This window comes from Ambystoma mexicanum, chromosome 12 (genome assembly GCF_040938575.1).
Source record: "Ambystoma mexicanum isolate Mex_15411 chromosome 12, UKY_AmexF1_1, whole genome shotgun sequence".
NCBI lineage: Eukaryota > Metazoa > Chordata > Amphibia > Caudata > Ambystomatidae > Ambystoma > Ambystoma mexicanum.
This window is the reverse complement of record NC_090936.1, coordinates 1,162,779,089-1,162,795,131: the sequence shown is the minus strand read 5'-3', so window position 1 is coordinate 1,162,795,131 and position 16,043 is coordinate 1,162,779,089. Positions and strand designations below refer to the sequence as shown.

The 16,043-nt window shown below is 44.5% G+C and overlaps 1 protein-coding gene across 1 annotated transcript in view; it reads left to right on the top strand.

Annotated features, from left to right (window-relative positions):
* Positions 1-16,043, top strand: part of TBK1 (TANK binding kinase 1) — an 814,893-nt gene that overhangs the window by 760,439 nt on the left and 38,411 nt on the right. Inside the window, exon 20 of the mRNA XM_069629775.1 lies at positions 11,571-11,642. Within this exon, the coding sequence (XP_069485876.1) occupies positions 11,571-11,642 (72 nt within the window). The remainder of the gene's footprint in view (positions 1-11,570; positions 11,643-16,043) is intronic.

Below are 16,043 nucleotides of genomic sequence, written 5' to 3'. Positions count from 1 at the left end.
CTCCAAGTCGAGATCTTCTCTTCCCCTGGACGACGGCGTGACTTCCAGGAACAACTGCCACCGCTGGAGGATGCTTCGCACTAAAGGTACCGTGTCCCGCCTGGCTTCCCTTGCTACCGACTGTACGGGGTAGATTAAGCCCCCGGCTTTCGAACCTGGGTTAGCCTGGGACACCCTGGTTAAACTTTCCTAAAGCCTCTCTAAACTCTTTTTGAACCCTCTGCAAGACTTTCTAAGCCTAGTGTAACTGTGTGATCTTGGGCGCATTTGTGCTCTGCTCTCTCTAAGAGTGGGCCTAGCCTTTGGACTTTGGCTCACCAGTGACTTTTGCTCTTCTGCCTTGCTAACAGTGTTCTTGAATCTGAGAGTGGTGTACCTTTCCATATTCTGTCTTTTTCCCTCCCTTTCTCACAAACTATTGGAGTGCCATCTAGTTAAGCGCTCACCTCTGTATGAAAATAAGTGGTGTTTTACTGTGACTTACCTGATAAGGAAAAAGGGGTGTATATATTACAATAGTAACTGTATTTAGAATATTTTACAAGAGTGCTGGAGTGTTTCAAACAGTGTGTTTTTAAATAAATAATTATATACTTTGATACCAAAGCTCTGGTCAGTGTTTGCTTGTATTGGTGTGTCTGAGTGCCTATTCTGTATACTTTGCATACTGCCTAACTCTTCTTGAGAGAGGTCTGACTGCTCAGCCACAGCTACCAGGTAAATCTGGGTGGTACAGACTGCTACCAAGTGGATTTACTGCTAACACCTGTAGTCCTAAATCTTTTGCAGTGTTCCCTAAGGGAACTGCACAGGTTTCTGCCTAACAGATAACAGTTCTACTCAAGCTAAGTAAAACCTATACACTTTTTACAGAAGCTAAAACCCAATGTTACACTTTATGAATGACTCAGTTATTATAGGTAGGTAAAACCTAATGCAGACTTATTCAGGACAGGCTTAAAAGCAAGTAGGCGGAAGCAAGACCTAATTGGGGACACTCCTACAATTATCGTAACAGGAATAATAAAGTGAAACCAACAGCATTACTTTTGGGGAAGAGGCATAACCAATTCACAGGTGAGTAACTCAACCTGATATATACTTTCAGAATAGTGCAACACACATTCAAGGTAAGTAAGAGCTTTTGTAACTGTGCACTCTCAGAGTTGGTGGCCAACGGACTTCTTTTGCAAGTAAGTAACCTTTAAACACATATTCCCTTATTCTTGGAGCATGAGTGTTCTCAGTGGTCGAAGGAGGGTCACTATGGTCTAGTGTCCAACAGGCAGTGTCAAGATAGGTTCTTACGTAGCAAAATTCAGAGTTCCTAAGGAAGACTGTTCCAACAGATGAGTACTGAACTTTAGAGTTAGTTGAGGGTCCAGGGGCTTCATAGAAGAGACCCTAGGAGGGCTGCACAGGGGCGTGGGTGAACTGGATGAATGGCTTCCCAATCACAGAAAACACCCCATAGCTATACAGGAATCACAAAGGCTTAAGGATCTGCAGGAAAAAACCTGGTTGTGGAATTCCTTCAGTAAGAAGACATAAGAAACCCAGCCAATCAAACAGCCTTGCAACATTCAAACTTTGGGGGTTGGCAATCCTTGCAGGACAGCCAGCCTTCCAGTTTGAGCTGGAATCTCAAACTCTGGGTGGAAGACAAAGGGCTGCAGAGTTTTGGACTCCTCCCTTGCTTCCTGCCTTCACAGACACTCTGGGGCCTTGGTGGGGAGTCCACAGGACTCCTGCAGAAGATAAAAATCACACAAAGGAATTTCCCACCCGGAATGTCAGGGGAAGGAACAGCAAAGGACAAGGAACACTAAAATGGCGAAAAAACAAGACCGGGGGCCATTTTGGTAAAATTTGCACCCATGGGTGCCTTTACCGGGGCTATACACACAGTCCGCGGTAAAGGTGCACCAAATTAATAAAAGGTTTCACTGCCACCAGCCATTAAAGGTAATCTTGTCCCTGTAACAGAATTGTTACAATGTATCCCCTTTCACGCTAAAACTGTATCTCCACAGCACTCAACGTAAGGTGGGGTGTGCTGGTTTCACCAAATAACATGTAAAAGGGATCCAAAGATCCTTTCTACCCTTGGGAATGGTAGTTCTCTCAAGGTTAGCCAGAGAAAGTTGAAAGGGGAGCTCCTAGGGAAACCCAGCAACAATAGGCACTTATTGCCAAAAGGTTGTTAGAGGATAACTTTTAAAAGACACTATGGAGAGTCTTAAAAATGACACCCATAAAAAGAGTAAAAGATTCTGTGAGTGTGGGAAAAGGTTCCCACTTACAGAGGTATAATGACAAATAATCCACCAGTAAAATCAAAAAGATCTGTGGTGGACACAGGGCAGGAAGATTTATCATTACTATGAAAATCTTACCAAACACATCAACAGGCTAGAGCTGCGAGCGATCAAGTTGGCCCTGAAGGCTTTGCACCTTCTCTCATGGGGAAGCATTACCTGATCATGATGGGCAATACGGTGGCCATGAACTACCTGAACAATCAAGGAGGTGTACGGTCCATTTCCCTTTGCAGGGAGGCAATGCATCTGTGAGTCTGGCTGGTTAGAGAACCAAATCTCCATTGCGGCAGTTCATCTGGCGGGGATGAGGAACGTCTAGCGGAGGCCCTGGGCAGGCAGAGCATGGTCTCACAAGAGTGGAAGGTGTGCCAGGAAGTTCTTGGGGAGATATTCGCTCAGTGGGGTACCATGATGGTGGATCTGTTTGCCACGGAATCCAACAGGAAGTGTAGTTTTGCTAGATGGAATTCCCGGCATGAGGTGCACTGGGGGAGGCATTCATAGTGGAGCAGGTTTGAGGCGTTGTGCAGGGAACGTGTGATTGATCCCATCTCTTGCCCCACCCCTTCAGTGATGGAGTTCCTTCTTGCACTGGCTTCATCAGGCCTGCAGGTTATAACAGTCAAAGGGTTCTTGGTGGCTTTGTCTGTTATCAAGAAGTCACTGGATCAAGGGTCTTTCTTTACAATCCTGGTTATGGCTCAATTCCTGAAAGGTCTTTGTAAGGGAAGCATGGTATCAAAAGCAAGACAGACACAAAAGATACGTTTGGAAAACCTTTATCGTTCTCGAAAAAGGGGTTGGAAGAATGCCTATCTTGCCCTACGTCTAGGATGGGAGCACGCTCGGCCATCAAATAATAAATAACACAGGCCTAGTGAAGTCTGTCAAAACAAGATGGCCTATGCTAACAAAACCTAATTCCAGCCCTTACTCTAATGTAACAAAATGTGTGTGGGTAAAAATGTGTATGCAAAAGGAATAATGTGCAAAACTATAAAGAATCAATGTGGCTGAGTCGGCTCTCCTCCCCGCATTGGACAGCATAGGGAAAGGTGGCCCCATCAGACAGGATGACGCACTATGGCTCAGGTTCTTTAAAATTAAAGGCAGTACAAAAACGTGGCTCGAGGTCCGCCTGGCCTTCCATGCTAAAGTCTCTCCTTCCAGCTTCAATATATAGTTCAATTAAAAGTTCACGCCAGTCTCCCTCAGTCAGGCTTGGACCTTAAAAAATACAAAAGTTCACGTTGATCCTCCTCTGTCTGACTCGGACCTCAAAACGAAATTTACCTAGGTCCCCCTCTGTCGGGCTCAGACCTCTTCAAACAATGTTCAACAAGACTTGCAAGAGGGCTACTTCCCCAAGCTTATTACACTTCGGGTCTCCCTCAGTCAGGCTCAGACCACTTTCGGATGTCAAAGACTTGCTTTACAGACCTCCACTGGACCACTTCAACTAACAGTGATTACTCTGTTACTCAGTACCGCTGATTTCACAGCTATATTTGTACTTCAAAGTTCATTCACAGGTCTGCCACTTCAATCTTTAACACACACCAGTCTCTCGGGTCGCTTGCCAGCTCACCAGCTTTGTGCATTTCTTTCTTGGTTTTCTCCAGTGGTCTCCCTCAGTCGAGCTTGGACCCCTCTCAAAGTTAAAAAAATAAATGTCTTTGGACTTCCAGTCCCAGAAGCGTTCATTCTGATTTTGCTCCCACTGCGCTAGCTCTCACTTTTGGCATTCTGGCGGTTTTCAGAGCTGCAGGAGTTTATGGGGTTACTTGTTGAGGTCTGGGTCTCTCCACCTGCCCCTCAAAGGCCTGGGCTGTCCTGCTTTGCCCAGGGGAGGGGATCTGGTGTGGGAACCACCAGGTAACCCCAGCTGCCCCTGGTTTGGCTTCCTGGAGGTACAGTTCCCTCTCCACACTGCAGCCTCCCCTGTCCTCGCAGGTCCGGCAATCAGGCAGTCCTTTTTCCTCCAGGGTCCAGTGTCTCTCCAGCTCGAATTTTCTCCCTCTGGCTTCCGTGCAGTATCCCCAGCTCGCTCAGAGTGTGCCTGTGTGCTCTGCCTTTGATAGTGAGGGGGAGGCTTAATAGGTCTCATGTGAGACTGATTGTCAAGGGAGGCCTGACCTTGCCTGTCCTTGACAAGGGGACAGTTTTTTGTTAAAAGGGAAGAGTCTTGTCTTCTGTGTCGGAGTGTGTTTCTTCTCAGTGATCTTCATCCTCTCAATCGTGCTCTTCGTGTCAGTGTTTGTATAAAAAAAAGTGTGGGGGGGTTGGGAAGTTGTAGGGTTTTCTGTTAATCATGGGAAAATTGGGTAGGGTATTGTTGGATTGGTGAAGGTGGATGTAGGGTTGCAGGTACAGGGGTTCTGGTTTCCCATCAGTCTCTCCTTCTTTCCTTTAGGTAAAAGTGCTGGGGTAGCGTGGCACTTGGTTTAACATATCCCATGTAGACTGAGGGGGTGTCGGAAAGAGGGGACTACAGCATCTCTGCCGAGGGCATTCCTCCCGCAGTCCCAAGGACACCCTGTCCAGGTGATCCTCCCGCACTATTCCACCCCCAGGGTCTGGTTCCAAACACGATGGCTGTGCCCTGGCCATCTTAACAAAAGATCTGCAGGGTCTATCCCTCAGGTTTCTCACACCTTGTAAATAAGTTCCCACCCGTTCCTTTTGTTGTCCCAGACTGGGACTTTAACCTAGTCCTTACCTTTTTGATGGTTGCTCCCTTTGAGCCCATGCACTCTTATCCATTTTAGTTGCTCACGTTGAAGACTGCCTTTCTAGTGTCAATCGCATCTGCCAGAAGGGTTAGTGATCTGCAGGTGTTGGACTGCAAACAACCCTTTCTCCGGTTTTAGAAGGAAAAGATGTCGCTGTGGGCGCAGCCGGGCTTTCTGCCCAAGGTAATTTTGGCGTTCCATGTGTCCCTCTGCATAGACCTGCCTGTGTTCTATCCCCCTGCTCACCCTTCTAAGGAAGAGAGGGGACACAAGTTGGACCCCAAGATGACCCTTTGTTTTTATGTAGCAAGGACAGCGGAATTCAGGAGGAATGACAAGCTGTTTGTGGCGTTTTCCCTGTCTAGAAAGGGCTTGGCTGTATCTAAACAGACTATTTCCAGGTGGATAACCCTCTGTACTTTAGTGTTACCAGAAGGCAGGGAAAGAGCTACCAGTGGGCATCAGAGCCCATTGCACTAGGGGCATGGCCATGTCTTCGGCACTGCAAAGGTGTGTACCGGTGAGAGACATGGGCAGGGCGGTGACATGGTCGTCGGTGCACACCTTTACCAAGCATTACTGCTTGAGTGTGTCATGTGGCTCTGACGCCCTTTTACTAAGGGCGTTTCTGCAGAATTTCCTGGTGTAGGCACTTTCATCCTGCCTCTGCACTAGGTACTGCTTTGGGAGTCTATCTGACAAGGGATCTGTGGGAGAAAGCAATCCATTGAAGGAGAAATTACATACCAGTAATGTTCTTTCTATGGATTCTTCTCCCGCAGATTCCTCATCACCCTAACATCCAGCCCTGCTATGTAAGTGCCTGCAGTTTCTGATGACTAACCTTCTCTTAGGAGAGGATGACATTTACGATTTCTTAGTTGGCTTGTCATGCCTTTATAATTGTTCCGTTCTCTACAGCTTCTGACTGTTCTGTTCCTCACTGAAAAACAAACAGAAAATCTGAGTGGTGGCTGTTTCAGCTGCATCTCCAAATTCTTCCTCTGCGGTGACTGAGCTTGTGGGGTGGTGGATGGGGAACTGAGGTACGGGGGCATAGTGACGTTTATGTACAATGTCCCATCCAGCGTCGACAAGCATCGCGTCGGGTCAGGATGGATCTACTGGCGAGTCGAGATGCACTATGCCCCCTGTAGAAAAGCTAATTACTCCTTTTTACAGATATATTATGTGGGCCATGCTGTATTGAGTTTTTTTAATCAAACGGCTTTAGTGTACCTTTAAAACATCCTTCACCTTATGAAGAGTTGCTTTGACGGCTCAGCCACAGAACCTACTGAAGATCCAGGATGCCTCGTAGGAAACCCTCTGTAAACCAGTATAGGTAAATGTATCTGGGCCCTAATAATAAGGTGTAAGAAAGATCTCATAAACAGAATGAGATCAAAAACTTAAGAGATTTATTAGATAGGAAAATGTTCCAAATCAGTTTTTATTTTTCATTTCTTTGCATCACTAAAAGAAATCGCCCAAAAACATGAATTGTTAACAAATCCAAAAACCATTAATTCATAATGACATTTCATTACCCAATAAAGATGTATTTCTGACTCTGAGAGCCAATTACCTTATTCTGTCAAACCATTTCTCCAGCATTGGATCTTTCATAGACTCATATGCTTTGAATATTCCTTGCTGTCAGGCCGGGAATCCTCAGTGTGAGAAACCTGGGGGTGTTCTCATGAATAGTCCCTTGGCATCCTTTGTTCAGGTGGCCAGGGGAAGGCCATCGCTCTTGGATCCCGACCCTGGCGGCGGACGTACGGGGGGGGGGGAATAACCTGAGCAGGTGGTCCTTTGGGACTGGGGAGAGAGTGCCTGAAGGCGAAATACGGTATCCCCCACCCCCACCTTGCCCCAATCCATCCTATCTTCCCTCTGCTTTCATGGGATGGTGTCCTACAAGTCCCATCAGGCCCCAGCTCATTACCCTAAAAAAGGAAGGCTAAAACAGCCAAGGAAATTACACTATTACGTAACCCTGAATAGCAACCCAGTCCACTCTTCTTCACAAACTGAAGAACATTTAACACCTCTACCTCTATCCACTCGAAAGAACAAAATCTTATTTTTCAAGACATCCCTCCTTTTCTGACATGTCCAAACACTCTTTATCCATAATCCTTAGGAAAAACTACAACTCCCATAATCCCCTTTTTCCATCTAGTTACCCAAAATACATTTCTCCCTATCCTCATTTTCTCTCTGAAACTTCTTTATATCATTTTAAAGGTTATTCTTTTTCTCTCAACTCCTTCTCCCTTCCCCCAAATTCCGAAAATGACAAAAAAGAGGAAGAGGTTGCCTAAAGGAATGAAGATTACCAAGGAAAAGCCTACTGAGACGCAGAGGACAGACTATCATCAATTAACAACAGACTGTCCCATTAATGAGGCCAGACAAAGGCAGGCAGACCCAACCCAGACCAAACACCTGCAGCCACTTAAGAACTCCCAGGAGTATAAAAGGAGGTTGCCGACAGAAGGAAGGTGGTTGCTCTGGGGAGACTTGGAGGGAGGCTGCAAGGCTGAGTCCGGCAGAGCATCCCTACCACATTCCCTAGCATTGAAGGAGCAAGGCTGGCCACAGAATGGAGCAGTTTTCCTGAAGCTGAAGGGGAATAGGTAAGCATGACTGGAGGGCCAGGAAATGGGTCAACAAGTCAAACCAGCAAAAGAAGCAGAGGCAAAATGTCCCTGTTGGTTGCAACCTGCCCGGCCTAACAGGGAACTGGGTGTCCTTGTCGGAAATGCCCAGAGAAAGCCGGCTCCCCTCCCGGGTAAATGACGGAGTTTGGGAGGAGCAGAGGAGGCAGCAATGATCGCAGAACCTTGGAAAAGCAGTTGCTGAGACAAGCATCCAGACACAGCCAGTGAGTTGATTCTGGTCTGTGTTTGTAACTGCCCAAGGTTTTAAGTATTGCATAAACCAGATGAAACAACATAAACTGAAAGTCGCACGTGGGAGCGACAAAGAATTGTCATTTCTTTGAAGGGGACACCAGCAGCAGAGGCAAACCTGCACTGCGTGGGTGCTAAAACAAGACTCTGGTCGAGCCCCGTATGATAGAAACTGCAAGTACCAGAAGGCCATAGGAGGGCCAGCGAAATAGGTCAGAGTGGTCATACAGAGGGTCAAGCAAAGTCCCCGTACAATCGAAAGACTTTGATCTACAAGCGCAGTGAGAGAAAGGGAAGTGAATGCCACAGTAAAAGTGAACATTGAGAAACCAAGGGAATTGAATCCTGTTAAAGCAAGAGGGGGTCCGAGCCTGAAGGAGGGAGATCCGGCAGTGACGCTATTACCCAAGAGTTGGCAGTGAGGAGGGGTCCGAGCCCAACCGAGGGAGATTCAGGGGTGAAACCCTCACCCAAAAACTGACAGTCAAGAGTGATCTGAGCCCAGAAGAGGGAGACGCAGGGGTGACCCTCTCACCCAGTAAGCGCGGAAAATGAACTTTCATTTGTTAAAGGAACTTTTGTGGTTTTTTGTTATTTGAACACGCCAGACCACAAAGGCAAGAGACTTTTACGGAAACAAGACTTAGCCATCAGCGATCCAAAGATCTAGCATTGGAACTGTCGTCTCGTGCTGGAGAAGCCAGAGACTGTACTATGCTTCAAGCTCCCATCTTATCCCGTGTCCAAAATGTGGGGAAGGGAGACCCCGGCTACCACATCCCGACATATTTAAGAACACTTCTTTCTTTTCTTGAGAACGATCACACCACCTTTTTTGTATTTGTTGTGAGGTTTGGCTATAGATCTCTTAGTATAGCCCCTTTTGATTTGACATGACACCACCAGGGCTGCCTTATATTTTCATTTAATGGGCAACGCTTGCTCCCATCTTAGATTTAGGTTCAGAATAGGCGTTTTTCCACCCTGCATACAGAATTCAATGTTCAATAAACACCTTTGAACTGTGACCACTTGTGTCTGTCTTGCTTGTTGTCACCATGAGTTTCTCACATCAGTTAGAGGTTTCTTTTGTAATCCATCCTCCTTGATGGGTGCTTTTGGTCCCAGCAAATGGGACGTTGAGTGGGTGGCAATCCCCTACCCCTAGAGGCCATTTTCAGATTCTAAACGCACATCATGCTGAGCGGAATCCCCACACCTTTCTCCTATGAGAATGTTTCTCTATATATCGTAAATTTGATTAGATAGGTTTTTCTTTTTCAGTCTTTGAAAGATACCAATCCTGAAGAACTGGAGTTATAGGTAAGAAACTTACTTATTACTCCCCATCTGACCTAACTTAAGTTCTTGGTCGCTACTATGAATAAGATGGTGAACCGTCAATTCATTGATTATGTTGATTGCATATATACAAATGTACAATATCTACATGCAGAAAAAGCTGAAATGGTGGAGGACAAAGCCACATTTGAAATGGTGAATACATGCAATCTCATTTGAAAGACATTCTTGAAGCAGTCTCCTAAATGTTCTTTTGTGGATGGAGTATACTTATAGGTTTATAATCGTGGAGTATTTTGTGTCTAAAGAAAGGTGGGAATTAGCTGATAGAAAATGCCAAAGTTTCAAAAAACTGTGTTGAAAACTGTCTTGTAATACCAAGGGTTCTGAAAGCTGTCTTGTAATACTAATACTCATTACTGAAACCAGTAACAAACCTGATCCTGTGTTCTGCTGGATATTTCTGGTCTTGGTGCAGGAGTGTCACAGGCAGATTTAACGCTCTGCAAATGTATCAACAAAATCTATTTACTTCTAGTTTCATAATCATGACGACATAATTGCATTTTGCAGAGAGTCACTGACTCACCAAATGCTCTGTGCGTTTTTAAAGATTTCAGATTGCTTGGATGGGATCAACGTGGTTTCTGTGTATTAGTGTCTTAATATTATTCTCTACTATAATCAAGTCCAAATATACTTTTGTTGTTTGGCTAGTTTGCACTGTTAAACTGCCATTCTTTTAATTTAAGTTGGGTTCAGCTACATGTTTGTAAAGAACATTAATGGCACCCTACAAACCAGGAAAATGCCTTCTCTAAAGGATAGCCGAATCTGGATGTGATCAATCAAACCTACAAAGCTAGTCTGAAAGTATGGCTTGGAAAGAGCATACGGTTTGCAATGGACCAAAGAATCAAGTTGCTGATGCTTATTTTACTATTGTCTCCTCCGTCGCCACCACGGAGTACCTGCAAGAATAACCACTTTGGCAAAGCCAGTCAATCTTAAAGGAGGAGATAGAAATATATATATGTCAGTGGACAAGTTATTGCTTTTTCTTGTTTAATCTAAAAAATGCAGACAAACTGTGAATAACTAACTGATAACAATGGGGAGACCGAGCAATCTTAAGAGCCCATATTTAATTCACCCTCCAAAGATTCAAACATTTAATAGAAACCTCTGAATCCTCCATTCCCGCTTTCCCAATTTCTATGGCTTCAGCCGGGTGCGCAGCAACTTCCGGGACCCTAAACAGATGCAGCATCAAACCCTAAATGCATTAAGCATGGCTATAAATCGTACCTGCAAATACAGTGAAGTCGTTCGGAAGATTATTAGTGAAGTAACGTTTAGTTAAGGAAGAATCTGGTGTGTCCCTCAAGTTAAAGTATTCAAGGGACAACTCTACAACCCAGGTAGGAATGCCTTTTGGCAAAAAGAAATTCCAGTACTTGCTAAATGACAGCTGGAACTTTGTAATCCCAATTGGGCCCAAACTGCACAAATGCGAAATTGGGAGGCCCCAGGAAATTAAACCTTAACTTGGGTAAATGATAACGTTTAAAGCCCTAGACCTGATGCGGAGAAGAGTCTCAATTGTGGAATCTGACCGAAGAAAGGTCTGTAGATTTAATGGCCCTAGTGAGGGGTGTTTAGTTGATCGCAGATGAAGCTTGACCATGAAGATCCTTCTCAATCTCTCCTGGCCTTTCCAATCTCTGTACAACTGCGACTGTTGTCTTGTAACCTCCTGCAGATCACTTTAATACCAAGCACCAAAAAGTCGGGCCCCAGGCTCATGACATGGTCCTCATAAATTGGTGTATCATTGGGAGGAACTCTGGTGCATGTCTCTCCCAGGCAAGAAGGCATTCCCTAAACCTTCTCTGGCTGGCCCTTTGACCTTTAAACAACCTATCTGCCTCCTAACAGTAGTCCAGGGTTTTCCTTACTTTGCTAGTATTTATTTTGTACCATGGTTTTTGATGGCCACCTGTTTTTTCACACGTTGTACTTTAAGTTGCATTGTCTTAATGGCTGATAACAATGTAGGTTTTAAATCAGTTTTTTTTTAAAACTAAGTTGTTGCACTGGAAATCCGTGTCCTTCAACATGTAGGTCTTTGCATTCTACGTTTGCCTAAGCATTTCAGGTATTTTCTAAGATATGTCTTTGAACAGTAGTGTATCTCTCTAGTAGAATTAGCATTTCAGGTATTTTCTTTCAATACTTTGCCCGTCACGCTGATCGCATTTCTCTTCCGATGAACTTCATTTGTTTATTTGCAGCATGAGGAAGCTGAAGGAAGAAATGCAGGGGGTGGTTAAAGAGCTTGCTGAGAACAATCACATTTTGGAAAGGCAAGTATACTCGTCCTCGTTTTCTTTGTTTACTTTTGTATGCTCTTTACATAAAACCTTTTCATGGGACTTCATGTGAGCATTTGTGATGGTCATTTGTTTTTTGTTGTGAATGATGACATTTTCTTCACCTGTAAAAATAGTTCTCCTGGAATAGCCCCGCCCACCATACAAGCCTCTAGTAGAAATTTTAAAAGCCTCTTAGATGGTGGAAACACGTGACACAGTGCCACTACATTTATGGTAGTGCATCTTAATCTCAGCTGCGAAGGTTGCAATGAGTGCTAGGCAAGCATTTTTTTTAAATTCATTTCCAGATATGAATAACCATTGTTTCAGTCATCTTAGGGCATCGCGTTGATACTCGGACAGGTGTTTTAAAAGAAAACACCTGTCGATGAAAGGACATAGAAACCATCGTAGCATTTAATGGTGGAGCAATGGTTGTTCACTGCAGCACTCCTAAACGAGTAAAGCCTGGATGACAGAAAGGGTGTCTCCAAGGACTGCCTTTCACGATTCAGTGCCACCACCACCAAAGAGGCATCTTGATCCCCAGATACCCCTAACCTCACATGTACCAACATTTGAAATCAATAGTGCCATCCTGCACTTCTGGCACAAGGCCATGAGTATTTGGGATTTCTCCTTACTTCTCTGATTCTTTTCATGATGAGTTGTCACCCAAGGCCCAATGGGGGACACCAGTACCAGTGGGTGCCCCTGAAAGTCCCTAAATAACTGCTGGCCACAATTTAGTGGTGCTTGGAATAGCTAACCGCTGCATACCTAACGCACCCGCTCTATGAGAAATCCACAGCACCCATCCGTATCAGATAAACCATGCTTATACAATTGCTCGGGCCTCCAATAAAGACCCTATTCATGATCTTAAATTGTCTCGACCTTCCCCCAAGCTGATTGAAGAGTTACAATTCTGCAGACATTAGCCCAGCGCACTTCAGTCATTTCACCAGACAATCTCGCCGACCATTCTTGCAATAAAGCAGTCTTACTATTGGCCGAGGACAGAATCGATTTGTAGTACCTGCTCGCTTGATGCCTCAGTCTTTTTCTGTTGAGACCTTTAAAAAATGGTCAATTCACATAGAAACCTGAGCTTTCATCCATTCAAAATCAATCTTGTCCTCCTCTGGAACATCTGAATTAACCCTATTAAGAGTGTGAAATTGATGTAGACAAAGAGACTATTTTCTCAATATGTCACCAGTTATCACACTAATTTCAGAACCAGAAACTGTATGGTCTCATAGACAAAAGGATTCTTGATAAAGCGATTCTTTGCGCGAAATGCATGTTGTGCGGAAATGTATTGAGGCAAGAAGTGACATGCTATCAACCAGAGCGCTGCACCACAAAAACGTGAGCATCTTCATTCATTGTCAACAAACTCATTCGCTTGTGATAATATTTTGTATTTAATTAGTAGCCAACACGTATTTCAGCCCGAAAAAGTCTTTCTCCAAACAGACAATTGTGTGGCCAATTTCAGATCCACTTTCCAGATTTGTTCATCGAGGCACCACTCGAATTCTAAATCACCTCACGTTCCTGTGGCTGCATGAATTTGTGTCCGCAATGTACAACAAGGTGTTTCTAATTGTTCAGTTTCTTCTAATCACCCTGTCCAATCCAAATTGCAAACTCTTAAGTCCACGGTACTCCTCATGTAGTCCAAATTCTACTGTCTGCCTCTGAGATAAAGAGCTGTAGTTGTCAGAACCAAAATATGATGCGTTTATGAATGATATCTAGATTCGGGTTCGAATCCACACTTTAGAGAAATACTGGAAATAAGGCAGCAAAAGCTGAATTTGAAAGCATGTAAACACTTGATTGGGTGACAAGTTGCCTTTTCAACCTCCAGTCCCCCAAAGAAACAAAGTGTCTGCATCCTTACCTTGTTGCTCCTGGCAACAAGTTCCGAAGTACAAAAGACACCGCCTTTCCAAAGAGGAAGGTCTGCTGGTCCATGGACTCTTCGGGGAGCTGTTTAGAGAGCTAAGCCTTGCCTTGTTCCCGACGACACAGGATTTGTAGCAACACTATGTAACCAAGAAACCTGTGACACCTTTTTGTTCACCTGGTGGCCACTGCTGAATCTCAATCACTTGACTTTCTCCTGCTCCCAGGAACGCAATGCTTTGTGGACCTGACATAAAGAAACGGTAGCACCAGACACCAAGAGCACTAGCAGCAAGCAGAGCCAGAGGACTCTGGTTTATACCTGACACAACGAACTGAAGTATGAGACAAGAGTTATGACTCTACCTCTAGGCATTAATCTCCTAACTGAACTGCCGCCATAGTCTGCATCTCCCAGTATGGGAGCTGCACCTTCAATGAAATGTACAGCTGCACCACAAGAGAATGAAAGTCCTAGACTCTACCTCACTGGCTTCGCAAATGGGTCCAAAATCTGAGACCTTATGAGTGGTATGACTCTGTAATATGCACCTAAGAGATCGCTGGCCTCTCAAAGTTTAGGTGTTCCAAAGACGCCCTGTTCCTGTGCAAGTCTTCTTGTTGGTTGGGGTCAGATATTGCCTTAGAAACACCAAAGACTGCATCTGTGTTAGAAATCCAATGTAACTTTCACAGGTAGCCCTTGTTCCCTTTGTGTGAAATGGATGGAGCTGTATAGGGTTATGGCTTCTGATGCCTAGATTGAGCAAGGACAGGTGAACTAGTACCAGATATTTCCTGACCACTAAAAGATGTCTCTCTCGTTTCGAGAACCCACGTCTGAGTGTTCGTAGAACATTGGTGTTGTTGTGTGTTCGAGGTGCCTGTAATTGCATGTAGGAGTGCTTGCATGCGCCCCAACATGATTGTACATAGTTAATCATTTCCACCCACAAGTTCATTCTGGTATGGGTCCATAGTTACTGGGTTGTTGTGTACATAGTTACCAGGCTGCATGTCTAAGCTACAGAGTAGAACTTGGAGAGTGGTGCAGAGGGATGTTCTGATTGTATGGGAAGGCAGTTGATGAGAGCTTCCCTGGCTGAGGGTCGTTTATAGATGAAGCTGAAACCAATCTGATGTTAAACTGTTAATAAAGAACAAGTTTTGCAGCTCCGTAACGTGTACGTGTCCTTCCTTCACTCATAACGTTTTGTGCCATTGCCTTCAGTTTGGTGTCTTGTTTGCCTACCGGTGTAATCTTCCCCCAGGGTATTGGGGTCTACGGCTTTCATGATGGCTGACCATTCCCTCCCATCGCCATGTTGACATCAGAGCATCCTCATCCACGTGCAGCCTTCTGAGACAAATTCAGCAGCACTTCATTTCTCCAGGGTTTTCCATCAGGCGTTTTCTCGTCCTTCCCAAATACCCCACCGTAACTAAGGGTAGATGCCAGACACATTAATTTGTCTTGCATATCCATATGGCTGTCCATATGGATATGTAAGACAAATGAATGTCTGGCATCTACAATATGGTGGTTTTTCAAACCGGTGGACAACTTTGGACTTTTTTCCTTAACATGGCTATTTATGCTTTACTAGTTATTGTCCAACATAGATATTGCCTACTTGCTCTTCTGTATCTTATTTTCTGGCTTTGCACTATGTTCGTTCTCCTTACCTTTCATTTGAATATTTTGCATTTTTTAATTCACATTTATAAGAGTTACAGAACAGATGACAAGAATCCCACTCGCCCCTTTCTTCCCTCGCAGTGGATCCGAGTTTAGTACAATTCCAAAAGTCTGCCCCAGATAGTCTCAAATAACTTGTTTTTCTTCTGATGTCTGTAAATAACTCTCTCCATCACCGCTATCTTGCACATTTCATCAACCCATGTGCTCTCCTCGGGACGAATCGTTGACTTCGTGTCTCAAGATCAATTTCTTACCCATCAAAGAGCCCCTAAACAACCACTTTTTCTGTGCAACAGTGAAATCATCAATGATCTGATCATCACCCAATATTAAGGTATCAAAATCATAATCAAGTAACATCCTCAGCACTCTATTGAATATCAAAGTCAACCATTCCCAGAAGAGCCTCACTTTAATACACTCCCATAGCATATGTTCTAACTTACCCGCTGTATGAAAACATCCCCAGCACTCATTCGTATCAAACCTTACCACGCTTATACAATCGCTCAGGCGTCCATTACAGACCCTATTCAGAATCTTAACTTGTCTCGACCTGTCCCCCAAGCTGATAGACATTAGTCCAGCGCAGCCATTCCACCAGACAATCTCGCTGACGATTCTTACAATATAACAGTATAACTATTGGCCAAGGACAGAAGCAATTATTAGTACCTTCTCGCTTGATGCACCTCTTTTTCAGCCTGGGCATTCATCGGTTCAAAATCCTTCTCATCCTCCTCTGAAACATATGAAATAACTGAGGGGCAGGA